The following is a 21421-nucleotide window of genomic DNA, read 5'->3' on the forward strand; positions in this document are numbered from 1 at the left end:
TTGTTAGACTTCATTTATTTGAGAGTTAAGAGTGGAGATAGAACATTGAAGAGCAGGGCAAGAAGACACAGGGTTGGGCAATGGCCTTTACACTCTACTTTGGGCCCAAGTTTCACCCACTACCATGAGCAGGTTTTTTTAACTGCAAGGATCCCCAGCTGTTGCCTCAAAAGCTTGAGAATGTTTCCTGGTTTAATCTGCTCCTATCCTCAGCAAAGACTGGGACATATCCCAGAGAAACAGGTGTGAGATGTAAGATAAAGGAAAAGCCCAAGAGATAAGGCTAGGGTCAGAGGTCATCCACAGGTTCCAGGGTTGCTGCTGCACCCTCCAGGGCCAATACTACAATGCTAAGCTGCCTCTGTACTTCAGCCCACGCTTCAGATCCTGAGTTGGCGTGCTGTGCTCTAGCACAAGCATTGGCCAGACCTGGGAATGTGGCAGCAGAGGCTGTGTTGGGTGCCCAGAGCACGTGACTGCGGAGAAATAACAAGCTGACGGTCAGTGAGAGGTTGGCCTGGAACTCTGCATTGTCCACGGGCAAGCATAAAAGCCCCCCTGTCTGGTCTCTGAAAGAAAGGGCTTAGCAGGGAGGACCTCATTCCCAGCCATCAGTGAGTAGATTGTGCAGTGAAGCAGGAAACCTCTTTGGGTAGATCATTGCTCCACCCCACCTATAGACTTACCTATAGTATCGGTTCTCTGGGAAAGCCCTTGGGTTCAGGAATGCCCGTTCCAAGAGCATTAGCTGGTCATTGACCATCCGTACCTGCAAGGGACTGGAGGGCATGTGGGTCACCCCACAAGCCAGTAGTCTAGCTGCTAGCTTGGTGTGTGCCCTTGGTGCCCCCTCCCAGACACCTGCTCACTGCCCATGCTCACTTAGGGCTGTTCTTCTGCAGTGCTGAGATGCGGTGCACCAAAGCTGCAGCTGCTGTCTTAAACTTCTCCACTGCAGTCACCAGGGGACCTGCGTGAGGAACATCTGGCTTAGCTCTGCCTGGGGACACAGGGTTCCCCGAACTTCCGTGTTGGGGTGTGCATACCCAGGCTGATATTATGCTGCTCTAATAGGGTGCCAAGACCCATCTGGGCAGCCTCCAGGAAGCTGTGTAGTGTCTCACTGTAGTCACTGACATTGAGGGGCAAGAAGAGGCTGTCACTGAGCCGCAGAAGCACGCTCCCAGCAGTCCGGGCCACAGCTTGGTGGCTGCTGAAACCTGTGGAGGGGACATGAGGCCAGGACTGCATCTTCAGCCCATCCTTCTATCCTCAGAATGACCCTGTCCCCTCCTCACCAGGGTCCAGAAACTTCTCCATGTAATCAAACGTGTCAAAAGCCGTGTGGTAGGTAGGGTAGATCCTTGCTGAGGTCTTGCCCTAGAGGAATAAGGAAGACGGGCTAGGCTTGGGGTAGGAAAGCCACAGTGTGTGAGCTGTGTCAGCATGGCCTCAGTCCTCATCACATCCAGGATGTGAGCTTCAGAATTTCCGCATAAGAGAAGGAACTGAGGCTCAGGGACTAACCTGCCTGGTATCTCCCAGATAGGAAAGAGGAGGAACTTGGGGCAGTAGAGTCAGCTATGGGGATCCCAGCTCCACCACCCAAGGGCAGCAGAGCTAGTGGGAGAAAGGGCCTTAGAGCATCCACTCGAGGTGCAGGCCAGAGGAGCTGCAGCTCCTACCTCAATCCCCACAACAGTGTGTGACTCCTCTTAGTTCCCTAGCATTACTTGATTAGTGCTGACACCCACAAAAGCATTTCCAAACTCAGTTCTGTTAGTCACTGGCATCCTACAACTGATTGACAGTAGTCTTTTCTTCCTCCTGACTAAGGATAACATGACACAACAGAGGATTGTAGAATGAGTAAGATGGAGCATCTTCAAATCAATGCAATCAGCACAAATATCCGGTGAGTATAAACATGCTCAGAGAATCTAAGAAAGTTGCTGTGGTAGTTTGAATGTAATTGGCTCCCATAAGCTCATGAGGAGGTGTGGCTTTGTTGGAGTGGGTGTGGCCTTGTTGGAGGAAGTATGTCACTGTGGGAATGGGCTTTGAGGTCTTCTATGCCCAAGCTACAGTGACACAATCCTTTCCTGTTGCCTGCAGATCAAGATACAGAATTCTCAGCTCCTTCTCCAGCACCACGTCTGCCTGCATGCCACCATGTCCCACCAGGATGATAACGGACTAAACCCCTGAAACTGTAAGCCACCCAATTAGATGTGTTCCTTTATAAGAGTTGTGGTCATGGTGTCTCTTCACAGCAGTAGAAACCCTAACTAAGACAGTTGGCCTGTGTTGCCGTGTTAATGGTTAGTTAAAATTGTCGACTTGAGAATCTAGAATCACCTGGGAAGAGTCTCAAGAAGGGACTGTCTAGATCAGGATGGCCTATGGGCATGTCTGTGGGAGTCTATCTCGATTACATTCATTGAGGTGGGAGGACCACACTGGGTAGCACCATTCCCTAGGTCAGGGTGGAGAAACTGAACTGCGCACTAGTAATCATGCATTCACTCATTGCTTTCCGCCCTTCACTGTGAATGTGATATGTTCTCTGGAGCTCCTGCTGCTGTGACTTCCTGCCATAATGGACTGTGACTTGGACTTGTGAGCCAAAGTAACCCCTTCCTCCTCAAAGTCGCTTTTGTCAGGGTGTCAGTCACAGCAACAGGAAACAAAACTAAGACACACAGCTGCTTAGTGAATGAGCTAGAGCTAGTCTGTACCCCAGAGATTTGATGCAGCAGTCCTGGGAGGGGAGTGGCGTGGCAGACGCTGCTCACCTTGTCATAGGTGTAGGCAAGGTCCATGGAAGAGATGCCCAGGAAGTGAATGAATGAGGCATAGTCACTGCCTGCACCCAGTGTACCCAGGCTAGAGGAGGGAAGAGAACAACATTTGGAGGGTGCTTGATGAACGTGCTGGGCCTGTGGTCCTGCCTTTCTGGTTTGGGGGCTCACCTGGGGACCAGGCCGTACACTGGACTACTGCGGTTGGTATATCGGAGCCAGTTGTCATAGATACTGAGGCTGCTGGGACCTGGTGCACTGATCTGGTACAGAGAGAAACATGTGATGGCTCGGGAAACGCAGCCTCAGCAACTGGACGGGGTGGGTCTCTGCCAGACTCCAATCTCCAGATCCACTGTGATCCTGGCCCCCCGTCCTGCCTACCCCACTAGATCATCACACCCCCCCTTGTACCTCTTTGGTGGCAGAAAAGATCACGCTTTGTACAGGGGGCGTCCCCTGTGCCCTGAGGGTAGCATTGGCTGTGGGAGGAATCAAGGAGACCTGTTCAGACCCAGCTCCTCCCTTTTCCAGCCCACCTCAGCTGGCAGAACCTCCCCTACCGAACACGGAGATGTCCACGTTGATGTAGGCCACTGTGCGTTCCTGCAGCTTGCTGAGGAACTCCTACAGGGTGGGGGAACACCTCAGTCTGTTACGGCCCCATCCAAGAACCCCTTCCACCCGTTCCTCTGTGGGGTTCACTCACCTCTGTGAATTCCGTAGAGCCAATGAGCCCGAATTCCTCTGCCCCCCAGCTGGCGAAGATGATGGATCTGCGGGGTCGCCAGGTGCCTGTAGAGAAGAGGGCATGAGGAGTCGGAGGGCAGGGTCCTCTGACTTCAGGAGTAGGCTGGGGACATGGAAGGGATGGAGGAGCTAGAAAAGGTGTGCAGCCGGCCGGGAGGTGATGGCGCATGCCTTTAATCCCAGCACTCAGGAAGCAGAGCCAGGCGGATCTCTGTGAGTTCAAGGCCAGCCTGGGCTACAGAGCGAGATCCAGGACAGGCACCAAAACTACACAGAGAAACCCTGTCTCAAAAAAACAAACAAAAAGAAAAAAGAAACGGTGTGCAGCCTGTGTCAGGGACCCTAGCACCCTCCTGCCAGCCTTCCAGGAGGAGTCTTCTTTCTAGCCTCCCACTCTCAACACACCCTACCCCGGGAATCCCTGTGTCAGGGTCTCTTTTGGCCAGAATGCCCCACCTCCTCTCTGGTTCATGGTAGACCTGCTTTGAGGGAATTTGAACCTCTACCCTCAATCTCAAAGCATCCCAGGAAATAGTTGTTCATAATACAAATATTTGTTCATAATATTTGTCCAAAGGCTTTATCCCAAACCAACCCTTACAACAGTATCTTTCCATTTCACAGTTGAAGAAACTGAGGCAGAGAGAACTTAAATGATTTGCCCAGGGTCATAGCCAGTAGGCAGCAGAGCCACGTTCAAATCCAGACATCTGCCTCCAGAGGCCTACGATTTATCCAGGGGCCCACTCTGCCTCCCACAGCATCCTGCAGCCTGGCTTCCATCTCCAGGCTACCTACCCATAGTGTGCTAGCCACACCCAAGGACCCCCTCATCGACGCCATATTCCCTCAGCTCCACATGCTCCCTGTTTTTTGTCACCTCTAGCTGCGGCTGGATCATTTGGTCATTCTTGTTGAGTCTTACACTGTTGTTCTCTGTTTTTGTTTTTTTGCTTGTTTGTTTTTTAAATTTTCTGGAGCTGAGGACCGAACCCAGGGCCTTGTGCTTGCTAGGCAAGCGCTCTACCATTGAGCTAAACCCCCAACCCCACTGTTGTTCTCTGAAACAGGGTCGTGCTATAGAGTTCAGTCTGGCCTAGAACTACTCGTGTAGCACAGGTTGGTCTTAAACTCACCATCCTCCTGCCTCAGCGTCCCCAGTGTTAAGATCACAGGCATGTGCTACCATGAGAGATCTCATCTTTTTTGTATCAGAGCCTGACTCCAAATTCACTGTGTAACTGAGGTTGACTCTGAACTCCTAATTCTCCTGCCTCCACTGGGATCCAAGTGCTGGGATCTAATCCAGGGCCTCTCACTAGGCAAGCAGTTTACCAACTGACCTGCAACCCCAACCTTTCACTTACTTATTTACTTGAGATAGTCTCACTCTGTAGACTAGGCCTTGAACTCCTGGCACTCCTCCTGCCTCAGCCCCCTGACGTCTGAGCTTACACTCATCTTTTGGCTTAAGGAAGAAAAATAAACTTTATATATAGTTTGACTGCATCTTTGCAGCTATAAATCCCCACACTTTTTCTTGCCAGAAATTACCATCAGGCTCACCCAGACTCAGGGAAATGCAACAAATGCCAGCATCTTGAAAGACAAGAACAGCTAAGAAGCTGCCTAGAGACAAAAGGGCACAAGGGAGACAGGATCTCCAAGGTTCTCCTGTGTGGGAGCCAGTGTATGTGTGCAGTCCAGGTTAGCTTTGTTTACGGTTTTGGTGTTTTTCGTTGTTTTCTCATTTCCAGAAAGCACATATCTCCACACCATTTCTTAGTATTTCCTGACAATCTATAGGAGAATCCATTATTTAGATTCTGTCTACTTTGATGTATTAAACTATAATAAATGCATAAGGAAAATATTAGCTATGTCCAAGTAACCCTTTAGTTTTTTTGGATGAGGTCTCCACGGCTGGAAACTCACCAAGTGGGCTAGACTGGCTGGTCTCGCTCAGAGCTCCAGGGGTCTGCTTGTCTGTCCCCAGCTCATCACTTGACTCCTCAGCTGATCTTGGCTGCATCTGCTTCACCTCCTGTCATTGCTAACAACTCTCCAGTTCATGTCTCAAGTGCCGTTTCCAACCTGGACACAGACACCCTCGACCTCCTTCCTGCCCGCTCCTCTGGGTGCCACTGTCCCTGGCTGCTCAGCTTCCTTCCTAGCTACGACCCCTTGCCCTACCTGCGAATCCACTACCCCTTCTCCTGAGAGACTCTGGTGCTGGAATGTCACCAGAATAGTGGGTAGAGCCTGGGCAGACCATGTTTACAGCCTGTGGGGCTGACTCTACCAGAACACACAGGAGGCCCCTGAAGATGGCTGCATATATCAGTAATCTGTTCCTTGAGCCCTGAGACTCCTTAGGCCAGGGTCTGGTACCCAGGAGCTTATGCCTCCGGGGCTCATGGCCTGGCTCAGGTGAGCCCTGAAGATGGAGGAAACGGAAGAAGTGGGCTAGAAATGACTCTGGGGCTTCTGGGGGAGTGACTAGGAGAGAGGACAGCCTCACCCTTCTTTAGCAAGGTCCCCAGGACTCGGGAGATCTCCAGGAGGACAGCAGTGCCGCTGCTGGGATCCACCGCTCCATGTACCCAGCTGTCCCGATGGTTTCCATAGATCACATAACGATCTGAAGGGAGGACCAGAGTCAGGGGCACAGAGAAAGGACAGCAGAGGACAGGCAGACCAAGGTGGGCTGCAACCAGGCCAGGACCCAGGGAGACTTGCAGGGGAGTGGTAGGGCTTGGGCCAGGGGCTCACCAGGTTCCACAGCCCCCTGGATGATGCCCAGGACGTTGGAGGAGGGTCTCAGCTCCAGAGTGTTGTGGACACTCACTTTCACCTCACTAGGGAGTGGGATGAAGGATATGATTAGAATTTAAGCCCTCTCCTGTCCCCTTATCAAATTCAGGAGGAAGTGAGGCCAAGAGAGGTGATGGTAGTCACTTGCCCAGTAGGACCAAGAAAAGCAATAAGCAAAGCCGTCCCTCTTTGGGTTGGGAGCCTCCTTGTCTTGGGAAGAGGGGACACTTGGTAGCAGGAATGCTCAGATGGGGAAGCTGACATTGGCCAAGAGTGCACTGCCTGGGTCCTGGAGCATGTTCAAAGGAGGCAGTGGCTGGAGCGGGAAGTGGGGTGGGGAGGGAGACCTCCTGGGTTTGGAGGGTCGTAGCCCTTTCAGTGAGCTTCCCTCAAAGACCAAGCTGTTCTGGAGAGGGCTGGAGGATGGTCTTGAAGAGGGAAGAAGGAAAGTCAGGTAAGAGGCATCAGGGAGGAAGGGAGTTGGGGGACCTGGAGGGAACAGAGAAGCCCCCTCACCTGTCTGCTGGGAAGCTCCCATCCTGATTGAAGCCGGGCCCCAGCTTATAGTCACAGCCCAACTTTCCCTGCCAGGAATCTGGGGCGGAGGCTCCAGTGAGGTTACTGGGGAGGAAGAGAGTGCCTGTGAGGGTAAGTTTGGCATCTGCAGGTTTCTGTGGACAGGCAAAGGACTGGGCATAGGCTCACCAGAGCAGGTCTTTTGCATCCTCAAAGCCAATGGGCTGGGCAGGAATTGGGGGAAATCCTGAGATGTTGTTAAGATCCAGGCGGAAAGTAGAAGGGTGAGCAGGAAGGTAGGGAGTCAGAGGGTCCCCAAAATACTCATAGTAGGAGCCTCTCTCCACACCAGAGGGAGGCAGCCCCCAGGAGTTGGGGAAGGTTTCGGTGGGCAAGCTCTTTCCATCATTGATATCGCCAGGGTCTGTGTACACCAGCACTCCGACCACTCCGTGTTTGGCAGCATTAATGGCCTGCAGAAGGCACAGAGGAGGCTGTGTGTAAGTGACAGATGGGGACAGGCATGCCCTATGCCTCCTCCTGTACCAGGCTTTTTCTTTTGGGCCACCAACCAGCTCCCAAATCATGCATGACACAGAGACTTCTTATTAGTTGTGAATGCTCAGCCTAGCTTAGGCTCATTTCTGGCTAGGTCTTTTAATTTAACCTGTTTCTCTTCATCTTCATTTTTTTTCCCCCGAGACAGGGTTTCTCTGTGTAGTTTTGGTGCCTGTCCTGGATCTTGCTCTGTAGAATAGGCTGACCTCGAACTCACAGAGATCCTCCTGCCTCTGCCTCCCCAGTGCTGGGATTAAAGGTATGTGCCACCTTCACCACCCGGAAAATATATGCTTACACTTGTAACTCCATCACAGAGGGATCAGATGCCCTCTTCTGGCCACTGAAGGCACCCACACAACACAAACATGCACATAGACACATAAACAAACGTCTGAAGTCCTTTCTCATTGAAAAATAAATAAGTTGGCAGGGATAGACAGAGTACTAGCTGCACCAGACTATGGTGTCGAACGCACTAGGGAGGCAGAGGCAGGTGGATCTCAAATTCAAGACTAGCCTGCTAAACAAAGCAAGTTACAGGACAGCCAAGGCCACACAGAGAAACCCTGTCTGGAAAAACAAAAACAAACAAACAAAAAAAAACAAAAGAGCACTGGCTGCTCTTCCAGTACACCTGGGTGCAGTTTCCAGCACAAACATGGCGGCTCATAACCATCCATAACTCCAATTCCAGGGGATCTAATGCCCTCTCTGGCCGCTGTGGGTACTGCATTTATATTCGGGCAAAACACTCATACACATCAATTAAAATTACAAAAGGAAGTGGAGTTGAGAATATTAGAGGCCTGTGGTGCAATGGGAGAAGAAGACATTGTTAAATGGAATTTCAATTTCAATAAAACAAAACAAAGCAGGTGTGGTGGCACACACAGCCTTTAATCCCAATGCTCAGATCTCTGTGAGTTTGAGGCCAGACTGGTCTACAAATACAGTCCCAGGACAGCCAGGGCTGTTACACAGAAAAACCCTGCCCGCCCCCAAAAAGAGTAAAGATATATTTTATTATTTATTTAAATTGTGTCTGTGCATATGTGTCCGTATGTCTCTAAGTAGGTATGTGCGTGAGTGCCAATGCCCGAGGAGGCCAGAGGTGCCAGATCCCATTGGAACTGGAGTTTCCGGTAGTTGTGAGCCACCTGACGGGGTCTGGGAACTGAACTCAAGCCCTCTGCTAGAGCAGTATGTACTTTTAGTAGCTGAGTCATCTCCAGAGCCCCTGGAATGTTGGTTTCAAACAATGCTAAGGTGCTGAACATGGACAGTAATGATGGTGCACTGTGGCGGCATTCCTGCTGAGCTCCTGGCTTGGCTCCAGAGAGCAGCACCTAGCCCTAATCCTTCCTATGTTTAACCACACCTTTTGTTTCTCTTATCGCCCTATTTGAATCTTGTCTGAGAGTCAAGGATCAGAGAGTCCCCCCAAGGATCAAAGGCCTATACAAAACTTGGTCCAGGAAACCCGGAAAACCGAGGTACCTGTTAATTCAAGTAATTTGCACCTGGCATTTGGTCTCTGGGAGCTCCTTTTAGGTTGCTTTGAAGGTGTGGAAATTAACTATCTAAACTGTAAATAAATATGCCCTAGGCGAAGGGAAAAGGGCTTCAGTCCTTCCCTTCGAGGCTGGACCCCCCCTACAGCCATGATAGGCTAAATTCATTCCTAAGATGCCCCTGTGTCTTCATTCCACGGACCCGCGTGAACCCACACTCTGTAGCGACCACACAGCTACAGTGCATATCGCCAAGGTTCTTAACACACCGTAGACTCTGAAACTGTGACAGCCAAGCCAGGTATGGTAGCTCACATTGTAATCCTAGCACTCAGAAGGCTGAAGCGGGAGGATCACCCTGAGTTGGAGGTAAGCCTGGGCTACATAGTTAGTTCTAGGCTAGCCTGGGCTGTAGTGTAAGGCCTTTTCTCAATCTTCCCCATACATCATTTAAAAAAAAAAAAAAAAAAAAGTGAGCATCGCACCGAGCGTGGTGGTGCACACTTGCAGCCCCAGAACTTGGCAGGCTGAGGCAGGAGGATTGGGAGTTCAAGATTAACTGAGATACACAGTGAGTTTCAAGCTAGGTTTGGCTACATAATGAGACTCCAAAACAATGAAAAAACAAGCAAACAAACAAAAAGGAGATTAACAATTACGTAACTTGGTAATTACGTAAACCTCTAATACCAGCATGTGGTGGGTGGGGGCAGCAGGGTCAGAAGCTCAGGGTCATCCTTAGCTACACAGTAAACTCAAGGCCAGCCTTTGCTACATGAGAAAAGGAAAATAAACTTTCCTCCCCAAGTTGCTTTTGTCATGGTATTTATCACAGCAACAGAAACCCTGACTAAGCCAAGCAGTGGCACACGCCTTTAAACCCAGCACTCAGGAGTCAGAGGCAGGAGGATCTCTGTGAGTTCGAGGTCAGTCTGGTCTACAGAGTGAGATCCAGGACAGCCAGAGACACCCTCCCTGTCTTGAAAAACCAAAAAGGAAAAGAAAAAAAGAAAGAAGCCCTGACTAGGCTGAGATACCTCCCTTGAAGAGCTGGTGAGGAGAGTAAACAGCACCCGTCCCAGCCTTCCCTTTCAATTATTTTTGTTGGTTTCTCTCTCTTTCTGTATACAAGTGGCTGTGGACATGATCACTTTCCACTTTATTTTTGTTTGTTTCGGTTGTTGGTTTTATTTATTTAGCCCTAGCTGTCTTGGAATTCTCTACATAGACCAAGTTAAAGTCGAACAGATCCTCCTGTCTTTTCTGGAATTAAAGCTGTGTGCCATCACCCCTGGCTTTTTTTTTTTTTTTTTTTCCAACCTGAAAAACACTCTGTAGACCAGGCTGGCCTGGAACTCACAGAGATCTTTCTGCCTCTGCCTCCCTCTTCAGGGATTAAAGGTGTGCTCCATTTTCACCTTATTTTTTCAGATAGCCTCTCTCCCTGAAACCTAGAGCTTTCCAGTTTGGCTAGACTGGCAGCCATCCATGGAGCCCCAGGACCCTCTGTATTGCAGAAAAGAGCCTGTAGGACGTGCCCAGGCCCCGGAGTACACAGTTGGTATCAGCAGACACCAAGTAGACTCGGGGTCTGAGCTCAGCACCCCGAGAAGGAGCAGGCCATGCCGTAGATGAAAAGGAGAGACACAAACATTGCAAGTCTCCGAGCGTGGCTGGCCCTGAGCAGAGGGGCCTGACTGATCCAGAATGAGCTCCTGCCTGCCTCTGTCTCTCCCCCAGTCTCTCTGGGTAATCCCCTGGCTGGGGAGGAAATGCCAGTTTTTAAGATGTTAGCCTGCTGCTTTCGCAGATCGCTGGGTCTCTGAATAAAACACAGCTTAAAGAGTCAATTCCTGGGCAGGTGAGCTGGCACAGCAGGTAAAGGGGGCTTGCCACCAAGCCTGACACCCCAAGATCAACACCCAGGATGTACAGAGTGGAGGGAGAGAACTGACTCCTGCAAGTGGTCCTCTGTTCCCACACACAGACATTCTCCCGCTCAAATAAATAATAAATAAAATGAATAAATAAGTGTAAAAAAAGGTTTAAAAAAGACTTTCTAAACATCTTTTTAAAATCTGCCAATTATCTGGGCAGTGGTGGTACACATCTTTCATTAATCCCAGCACTCCGGTGGCAGAGGCAGCAGATCTCTGTGAGTTCGAGGATAGCCAGGGCTACACAGAGATACCCTGTCTTGAGGGGAAAAAAATTAAAAAAAAAAAAAAAAGAACTCAAGAGCTTAGGTTTTTGACTCTGTTGGCCCTTGGGGTACCAGGCAGCATGAGCCGGGGTGTTCAGGGGACACCAGCCCACATAAGCCCACAGCTCGGCCCCTTCCCTCTCCTAGCAACGCTTCCTCTCTGCTCTCTTCCCCTTGTTTTTCTGTCCATCCCTGGCCCTTCTCCACCAGGTCCCTGCATGGTGAATGCTACTCACCTTGGCTCCACGCCCCACACCCCCATAGCGAGTCAGAGCGATTTTGCCTTCAAGGTTGATGCCCCGAGTCTCTAGCTCCTTGAAGTCCTCTTCGGAGCCTCGGTTGGCATAGACGAGGAGGCCCTAATCCCAAAAGGAGAGGTCTGTAGGCCAGGCTTGGCCAAAGGCAGGTACAAAGGGGGACAAAGGTTGAACAGCAGCAACAAGAATTTTGGTTCTCTTTCCTCCTCACCCAAAGATATGTGTACCCAAAAAAATGGCTCCCCTCTTCTCTATCTAGGTGCCTATACCAGGCTTTAAGCAGGGAGCACTAACTAGTGTTTGTTGAATGATTAACGGATAGGAATAACAACAGCATGTGTAAGATCAGTGGTGGTGGTGGGGCTTTGGGCTCCACTTGAAGCATTTCTCAGATGCCTCTGCTTTAGAGCAGGAAGGGGGGGAACCAAGGAGAACTAGAATATGGTAGTAGGGGATCCAGGCTCACCTTTGGGGTCCCAGGGGGTGCGTAGGCAGCATAAGGTTGCAACACATTGGGCCCCACCTGCTCCCCAGTCAGATTTTTCTCTCCGGGTTGGAAGGAGTGGAAGACCGTTCCACTGGGGCCCACTGTGTGAGAAGGCTGGGTCAGCACTGGGCCCAGCAGCAGCCCTCACCACCCCGGCATTCCTGGCCAGGACCTCACCGACTTCCACAGTGTTCGGCTGCTCGGGGCTGGGGAAGGAGAGCAGGACCTTATACTCAGAGGTCTTGGCTGAGTCCAGGCCAGTCTCAGGATCCTGCCAGCGCTCCAGCAGCAGATGCACCAGGGCCTCATCCCGGGCGCTGGAGGCCACATGTGGCTCCTTGGAGAGTTCTCTGCAGGGTGAGCAGGGGAGGGTGGAGTCTGTCAGGGGAGGCCTCTGGCTACCAGGGGTTTGGGAGGACCCACCTCTTACCGAAGGTTCTCTCGGATCCTGCTGGCATCTAGTTGACCCATTACCAAGTCAAGAATGGCCAGGTCCAGGTCCTGGGAGTCTGAAGTGTTGGGGGCCAGAGGGTCACTTGCTTTGGGGATGGCAAAGTGGCCCAGGATTATCCCCAGCCCCAAGAGGGCGGCAGCCCCTAGGGCCACCCCCAGGATTTTCACCCAGTGCATCCTGTGGAAACAGCCCAGCAGCCCTGGCTGGGCTTCCTTATATAGGGTGTCTAGCTGGTTAACCATTACTCACGAGTGGTGCTGTTCTTTTGCCCCTGCGCTGAAGAGCCAGGGAACATCCTGAAGTACCAGCCAGGAGCTGACACCTGAACCACATTTTGAGTTGTTCACCTGGAAGGGCTCTCTGAAGGAACCAGGATAATTCGGGGACACTACAGCTGGCAAAGGGCATGGCCCTTCCATGGTTCCCCTGCCAAACTGACACCACAGGTCCAGGACATCCGGGGCCCTGCTGACCGCCCCACTGGGAACCCAGTCATCTTTGCGTCCTCACCGAGGCCAGTCAGTCTCTGGCACTGGTGCCTTGATGGCCTGAGCAGACTTTTTAGTCAAATGATGTCATTTTGCTGGACAAGCTGTGTCATGTTAGACAATTCACTTAGCTTCTCTGAGTCCATTTTCCTCACTAGAAAACCGTGCTGTCGGCTTCATGAAGAAGACGCCGTCTGTGGAGATGTCTACAGCCCAGTGTCAGAGCATGAAAGGAGGGAAAGGCTGGCAGGATTTTCTGTTTCTACCTCTCAGAAGGTCCAGTTCGTGGGACGAAGTGGGACTCTTGAAGGGGAGCCTTAACCTTGCAGAATCTAAACCAGGAAGCCCGCATCACCCAGGCAAGGTTCTCCATCTCCAGATGTGGAATTTACCCATCATCCTTTTTTTTTTTTTTTTTTTTTTTCAAAGACAGAATCATATTGTGTAGCCCTGGGTGGCCTACAGCTCTGTAGATCAGGCTGGTCTCAAACTCACAGACATCTGCCAGCCTCTCCCACTTCTGCTGGGATTAAAGGGTGCACCACCATGCTCTGCTCTCATCCATCCTTCCTCCCATCCACTGGTCTTCCTCTTCCACCCTCCCACTTACCCCCTTACTCCCAACCACCTCTCCATCCACCCATTTTCTCATCTATTTCCTCCTATGCTTTTACCTTCATTTATTCAGCCCTAAGCTACCTTCATGGCAGGCCCTGGAGAAGCAAAGTCCAGTGGGAGAGAGAGACAGGCTTGATGATTATCAGGGCCCAGACTGTGGCCTTGGGTCTTATCAGCAGATTGTCAGTTTAGAGAGCACATACCTTCCTTAGAAGGAACTGGGGGACAGTTGCTAAGGTTAGCTGATAAACTGAACAACAGAGGCCCAGATGACACTCAGGGTACAGACACACCCTGTCCTGAAGGAGTTAGTTTTTTGAACATTTGAAGCCACAGGTGAGACACCTAGTCAAGAGTGAGTGTGCAGCTGTGCTTGAGTCTGGTTTGGGTCTCAGAGATGCATAGTGAACAACATTTGAGAAATCAACTCAGGCCAGCCTTGATGGTACCTGCAGTCACAGCCCTCTGGAGGTGGAAGCAGGAGGACCTCGAGTTCCAGACCAGCCTAGGAAAGAGTGAGTTTGAGGCCAGCCCCATGAAACCCTGCCTTAAAAAAAAGTGTCAGGAAGAAGGCGCAGTCAGTGGAACGCCTCTGTGAAGCATGAGGGCCTGAGTTCCATCCCCAGCATCTCGGTACAAGGCTGGGCATGGTGGCTCCCATCTACAACCCCAACACCAGGGTTGGGGAGTGGAGAGGGAATCCTCGGGGGTCTTCTGGAATACAGGGCTACAGTACAAACCAGCCATACAAACCAGGGAGCTCCAGGTTCAATGAAAGACCCGATCTCAAGAAATAAGATGGAGGGACTGGAGATGATTCCGCATGTATCGGACCCAGGTTCAGTTCCTAGAACCAATATGGTGGCTCACAACCAGTCCCCCTAACTCCAGAGGATCTGATGCCCTCTTCTGGCCTCTGCAGGCACCAGCATGCACTTGGTACACAAACATGCATGCAGGCAAAACATCCATACAAATAAAACAAGTCTTCTGCTTTGTTTTGGTTTTTGAGACAGGGTCTCACTCTGGCTGTCCTGTAGACCAGTCTGGCCTCAAACTTAGAGATCCACCAGCCCCTGCCTCTTGAGTGCTGGGACTAAAGGCATGTGCCACATCCACCCAGTTAAAAATAAATAGATCTTTAAAAATAAAGATGGAGGGCTGGAGAGATGGCTCAGAGGTTAAGAGCACTGACTGCTCTTCCAGAGGTCCTGAGTTCAATTCCCAGCAACCACATGGTGGCTCACAACCATCTGTAATGAGATCTGGTGCCCTCTTCTGGCCTGCAGTCACATATGCTGTATACATAATAAATAAGTAAATCTTTAAATAAATAAATAAATAAAGGTGGAGCTGGGCGGTAGTAGTACATGCCTTTAATCCCAGCACTTGGAGGTGGAGGCAAGTGGATGTCTGTGAGTTCCAGGCCAACCTGGTCTACAGAGAGAGTTCCAGGCCAGCCAGGGCAAAATAAATAAATAAATAAATAAACAAACAAACAAGTAAGTAAAGGTAGTAAGGGATAAAGGAAGATACTGACATTGACCTCTGACCTCTACACACATGCACGAATGTATACAAACATTCACGGATGCATATACAACACACTGTACTCAAAGGAAAGAAGTCAGCTCAGGCTGTTGGAATCATTTAGTGTCTACACTTCCATAGACATTCAGACACCTTGGCTGGATGGGCACTATAACCCTGGCTCTGAACATTCTAGGCTGTGGGCACTGGTGGAATTCAGTGCAGAGCTAAAGCCCGTGAGCTCCCTCCCTCCCTCCATCCATCTGAGCCCCTTCCCACCTGTTATCCCTTCTCTCCCGGCCCAGCCTCTGACCCTCCATCCTCTTTGCTTCAGCCACCAACAGTGGAAAACACCCTGTACCTCTGCTGTAATGTCACGTGACCGAGGTGTGTGTCAGACAGCACGTGTGACATTGCCTCATGTTTGGGAATGCCCATTTAGACCACAAGCAGGACAGGACCTAGCTCCCTTCCCAATGACGTCTCTGAGCACAACCAGAAAACCGTCTTAAGCTTCCGAGGGTCCTCCTTCCTCAAGTCTGAACAAGGTCCTCCCACTGCCCTGGCTGCACCCACAGGTCTTATACTGTCTCTTCTCTGATTTTAAAATGCTAGTTACGAAGCAGAGAGATAGCTCGGCAGTTAAGAGCACTGACTGCTCTTCCAGGGGTCCTGGGTTCAATTCCCAGCACCCATATGACAGCTCACAACTGTCTGTAACTCCAGTTCCAGGGACCCAACACCCTCACACAGACATAGATTCAGGCAAAACACCAATGCACATAAAATAAAAATAAATTTAAAAAAACATGGTTTTTTGTTTGTTTGTTTAAATACTAGCTATGTGGACCTGGTGTGGAGATGCACATCCTTAGTCCCAGCATTCGGGAGGCAGAGGCAGGCAGATCTCTGTGAGTTACAGGACAGTAAGGGCTGTTACACAGAGAAACTCTGTCTCAAAAAAACTAAAACAAGGACTGGAGAGATGGCTCAGAGGTTAAGAGCACAGGCTGCTCTTCCAGAAGCTGGGAGTTCAATTCCCAGCAACCACATGGTGGCTCACAACCATCTATATGGTTGCCCTCTTCTGGCATGCAGGAATACATTCAGGCAGAACACTGTTTACATAATAAATAAATCTTAATAAATAAGTCTTAAAACAACAACAACACTAGGTATGTATATGTATGTGTCCATACCACAGCAAACACGCGGAAGTCAGAGGATGGCTTGGTAACAAGTCCATTACCCACTGAGCCATGTTGCCAGCCCTGTTCTCTCTCTCTCTTTTTTTTTTTTTTCCAGAGCTGAGGACCGAACCCAGGGCTTCTAGCAAGCGCACTACCACTGAGCTAAATCCCCAACCCCCAGCTCTCTTCTCTTAAGCTCACACACCTTCTCCCCACCCAGCTTTCAGTCTCCTAGCTCTGGCCCATCCCCTTGCCCTGCCCTCCTAGTACCATGACAGAACAGGCAGTCCCATGTCCCCATCTGAGGTCACCCTCCACCCTTGGACCTGGACCACTGCCCCTCATCACTCAAGGGTGTGGCTCAGCAGGTCTTACTCCCTCCTACTCCTGTGCATGAACACTCACACACATGTGCAAACATGCTTGTGCATGTGTGTGGGGCCCCAAAACAGCTTGACCACACAGGTGCCATGACAGGCTTAGAGGCCCAGACACAGCTTCTGGGACAGGCTTATTGGCAAGCAACATCCAGATCCAGGAAAAGCCATAAGCTGACCCCTCCAAGGAAGGGCCTGCATCTAAGGAGAAACACCTGACATTCCAAACATTCCCAGAACACATCTGTACCCCCTAGACAAATGTCAGCCAATCAGGGTACTGAACCCTGAAAATCCACTCACGCCAACCTCTGCTATGATAAAAAACCCCACCCTGCCAGGCTCAGGACTCTCTGCTCTCACTGCTTCGTCACAGAGACCAAGCTCCAAGCTTGAAATAAAGGCTCGCCAGGAGGCGGTGGCGCACACCTTTAATCCCAGCACTTGGGAGGCAGAGCCAGGTGGATCTCTGAGTTCCAGGCCAGACTGGTCTAAAGAGCGAGATCCAGGACAGGCATCAAAACTACACAGAGAAACCCTGTCTTGCGGGGGGGAGGGGGGCCCTCTTTGCTTTTTACATATGGCATTCAGTCTCGTTAGTGGTTTTTGGGGGTCCCTGTGATCTGAACATAACAGTATACATATGCTAAGCAAACACACATACACACACAAACAACAAACCCTGCTTCTCCTAGGCCTCTCCAGAGAGGGCAGAGAATAATCAGAATTCACTAGGATAAGTCACCTTGAATCCTGTGACCCCAACAGGAGCCTGTCAACTGTGCTCCCGATGGAGTACGTCCGGTCACGGTCCCTCAGCGGCCGTGGTTAGAGTGGAAAGCAGGGATGAGGCTGGCTCCACACTCACTCAGCGGCTGTCCCGTTTGGTCTCCAGACGGTGCCCCACTGGCTCTGCACTTCCTGAAGAGGGCGCCAGAGGATCAGAGGAGGGTCTGTCAGCCAGCCCAGCGTCTGGAGGACAGAGACGTCTGGAGGACCGGACACCGTGTTTTGGTGGACACCAAAACTTCTTTTGACTACCAGATCCCGGGAAGCCAACTGAGTGTGAACTGAGAGGCCCTCTTAAAGCCTCCACGGCTCCTCGGTGGTGGGACTTGGATTTGAAAGAGACTATTAGGCGGGTACTGCCCGGCAGTGTCAACAGGAGTGCCATCGGGACTGAGTGTAGAACAACACAACTCTGAAGCCCAGAACCCTAGGGCCAGGGGAGCTAGGGCATCTATACCCGTGTGGCTGCGAGCTAGCTGGAGGCAACCCGGCAGCCTTGGTAGTACCTAAGAGCCTGCTTTCCTAGGTTCCCAGGCCTGAGGCCTGTCAGAGGGAACAGGTAAGTCAGGTCACAATGATCTGCTCTTGATGGAAGTCCCTACGGTGGGGTACTCCTTCCCTGGAACCCCTCAAACTTTCTGATGTTTCCTTTTTTTTTAAGATTTTATTTATTTATTATGTATACAATGTTCTGTCTGCATGTACGCCTGCAGGCCAGAAGAGGGCGCCAGATATCATTACAGATGGTTGTGAGTCACCATGTGGTTGCTAGGAATTGAACTCAGGACCTCTGGAAGAGCAGTCAGACGCTCTTAACTGCTGAGCCATCTCTCCAGCCCCTGATGTTTCCTTAGTTAGTCTATTCACTCTGCTTTGAAAGAGAAAGTCAAGCACAGCCCTCAGGCTGGTCTGTTCCTAAGTTCCACCTTGTCCCTTACTAGGCAAGGAAAGTAACTTTTATCTGCATAACCAGACAGTTTGGTTGTGAGTTCTGGAATTTAGTTCCTACCCAACCCAAAAGGAAATTGAGATATGCCAATAACAGCAATTACAAAAATGATGTTTTGGTCAGAGAAAGAGGTTTGTTACATAAAAGTGTGATGGGACAATTAGTTATTGCTGACAGTGAAATCCTGAGGAAAATGATGTATTGTGGGACCCTCCTGACTAACCTGGCAAGAGCTTGAAATCATCACCAGAGACAGTTTATTTTTTATCAGAAACTGGTTCCGGGCCAGAGAGATGGCTCAGCTTGCCACACAAGCCTGGGGACCTGTTTGATCCCGAGAGCCCATGTAGAGGTGAAGAGAGGGAACATCTCCACAGAGGTGTCCTCTGACACCCCCAAGCATTGCAGCACATGTGCCTCCCCCTTATTAACTATAATTTAGAATTTTGTTTCCTTATTAATGTCAACCAATCTAAGGGTTCAGAACGCTTAGGAGCATTTTATTATCTTGCCCAGTCCTGTTGAACTATATATACTTCAAGATTAAGCCAATCTAAATTGAATGATGTTGTGGACACAAAGAGGGTGGGTGTAAGCACTGTGGTTAAGATGGGAAGGGATTCTGCAATCCGGAGCCGAGGAATACTAAGTGTTACAGCTCGGATGGAAAAGTATTCTGGCAACTGGGAGCCAAGGAATACCACAGGTCACGGTAAGCAGAGCAGCTTGCAGCCTTGTTCTAGAGAAAGACTTCCCCACTGTCACAGCTCTGCTCCAGAAGAGGAGGGATTCCCCAGGGAAGTTGTTACAATTCTGCTCCGGTTCCCTAGAGTTGTCCACTCTGCTAAGGGAAGGTTTCCCCAAGGAAAGTATTACAGCTCAGTTCCGCTCTGCCCAGGTTGGTCTCTGCTCCGGAGAAAGAAGGTCTCACCTAAACTTCAAGAGATTTATTGGGAGGGAAGATCCAGGAAAGGGGCTTCCTCAGCCAGGGTGAAAAAGGGGCAGCCACAAATTAAACAGACACAGGGCTTCTTAGGGGCGCAGTTTTTCCAGGAGGAAGAGTTTCAGATGGGCATTGGTCAGATTTCAGGTCTTGAGCTCAGATTGGATAGATCTCGTGCTCAGGGACTGGTTACTGTTCTGCTTAGTTGGTCAGGTGCAGATTTGACTCTGGTTTCAGAGCCAAAGTATGTTTCTTTCGCTGGCCCATTTTGGCCTTTTGGCTCTAATTTCAGGGCCAGGGCATATTTCTTTCACTGGCTCTGATTCTAGGGCCAAAGTATGTTTCTTTGGCACTGGTTTCAGGGTCAGCGTATATTTCTTTGGTTCTGGGTTCAGGGCTAAAGTGTTTCTTTCACTGGCTTGGGTCTCAGGGCCAGGGTGGGTTTCTTTCACTGGCTCTGGTCTCAGGGCCAGGGTGGGTTTCTTTGGCTGGCCGTTTTACCCTACAGTGGGAATAGGTTTTATTACCATAATTGTTCAGCTGGAACCTCCAGCTCACCCGTGCATGGGCCAGAAAGTCCCATTCCTCTCTCTCCTCCTCCCTCTCCAAACCCCACCTGCTCAGAGAGTCTCCAAATAAAGGAAAGGTGCCCAAAAGCCCAGTTCCGCATTCTCGGCCACTACTGCCACTTCTTCCCTGATGCCACCAGCAGCCCAGACATCCCGCCTAACTGCTCAGCTTTTGACGATACGTTGGCACAAACGCAGTTTCTGGCAGACACCACATTACCCCTTGCCTACAACCTACAAAGAATCCCTGTTTCACTCTAGGGGCGTGGCTTCTCTGGCCTCCACCTCTGGGACTGGAGAACTCGCCTGGTGGTTGCTTTCTTCAATATACCTGTTGTTTTACCTTTTCAATGGACTTGATCTGGCTTACTGCGTCCGCAGAGAAACCTACTATGGGGGGCAGGGAGACAGAAAACCTATTTATTAATAAGTAGGAAAATTTTTATCTATTGGGGAAATGTTTTTTTAAGATTTATTTATTCATTATGTATATAGTGATCTGCCTGTATTTATGTCTGCAGGCCAGAAGAAGGCATCAGACTTCATTATAGATGGTTGTGAGTCACCATGTGGGTGCTGGGAATTGAACTCAGGACCTCTGGAGGAACAGCCAGTGCTCTTAACCTCTGAACCATCTCTCCAGCCCGGGGAAATGTTTTTATACATGATAAATGAGAGTCTCTAATAAATGTGGGGAGAGGTCCTCAAACAGTTAAGTGGATTCATCATTTAACTGTTGGCCAAAACATCCCTGGCTAACCTCAATATTGGGTGGTTCCTTTTGGGAAAATGATGTTGTGCAGCTTTGCCAGTGATCAAGGATGGCAGGAAATGGGTGAAGAGGATGCCTGGGACCCTTCCAATCATCAGATAAGAATTGAGTCTCTGAAGAGATGTACTGTTGAATCAAAGGTGTGAGCTCTGCTCAGCCTAAGCTGAGACAGGGTCAAACCACATGTGCCCTCAGCTTGGAACAACCCCCAGCACTACAAAACCAAACAGAGGGAGAGAAGAGGGGGCTGGAGCTGTATTTCAATGGTAAAGCACTTGCCTAGCACAGTTGAGGCCCTGGCTTTGATTCCCAATTCTGAGGGTGGCAGGAGAGTCAAGCCTGGTTGGAGGAGCCGCCTCAGGCAGGGAACTCCTTCTGGATGGTGTCTGCAGGCCCAAGGTCACCTGACTTCCACCCCCATTCTTTCTAGGGTTTCCTATCCTTTTTAAACTTAAGAGGATTTGCTGGGCGGTGGTGGCGCACTCCTTTAATCTGAGCACTCCGGAGGCAGAGCCAGGTGGATCTCTGTGAGTTCGAGGCCAGCCTGGGCTACAGAGTGAGTTCCAGGAAAGGTGCAAAACTACACAGAGAAACCCAGTCTCAAAAAAGCAAAACAAAACAAAACAAAAAACAAAACAAAACAAAAAAAAAAACCTTAAGAGGATTAGAGAGGAATTCTAGCTCGGGCTCCAGAAATGCATAGGTTATTTACCTGAAGTGGAGCAGGGTGCAACTGACTTTTACCGAAGGTTTTCCTCCCCAGCTACTACTCATTCCCTACTGTGGTGATGTTTTGTTTGTGCTTTAACAAATAAAACTTGCCTGGAGATCAGAGTGCAGAG

The 21421-nt window shown here is 50.2% G+C and overlaps 1 protein-coding gene across 1 annotated transcript; it reads right to left on the bottom strand.

Moving 5' to 3' along the window:
• Window positions 1-17532, bottom strand: Naaladl1 (N-acetylated alpha-linked acidic dipeptidase like 1). The gene is made up of 19 exons (XM_059262388.1): window positions 17303-17532; window positions 12331-13036; window positions 12078-12250; window positions 11880-12001; window positions 11393-11515; window positions 7071-7354; window positions 6882-6986; window positions 6324-6409; window positions 6073-6192; window positions 3511-3596; window positions 3365-3428; window positions 3216-3283; window positions 2973-3064; window positions 2796-2886; window positions 1299-1380; window positions 1047-1220; window positions 883-970; window positions 687-779; window positions 1-476 (listed from the first exon to the last, which is right to left on the bottom strand). Exons 2-19 carry the CDS (start codon window positions 12594-12596, stop codon window positions 290-292), a joined length of 2304 nt encoding a protein of 767 aa, XP_059118371.1. The 5' UTR covers window positions 12597-13036; window positions 17303-17532; the 3' UTR covers window positions 1-289.
• Between the last annotated feature and the right edge of the window lie 3889 nt (window positions 17533-21421).

The sequence above is a fragment of the Peromyscus eremicus genome, chromosome 1 (genome assembly GCF_949786415.1).
Source record: "Peromyscus eremicus chromosome 1, PerEre_H2_v1, whole genome shotgun sequence".
NCBI classification, from domain to species: domain Eukaryota; kingdom Metazoa; phylum Chordata; class Mammalia; order Rodentia; family Cricetidae; genus Peromyscus; species Peromyscus eremicus.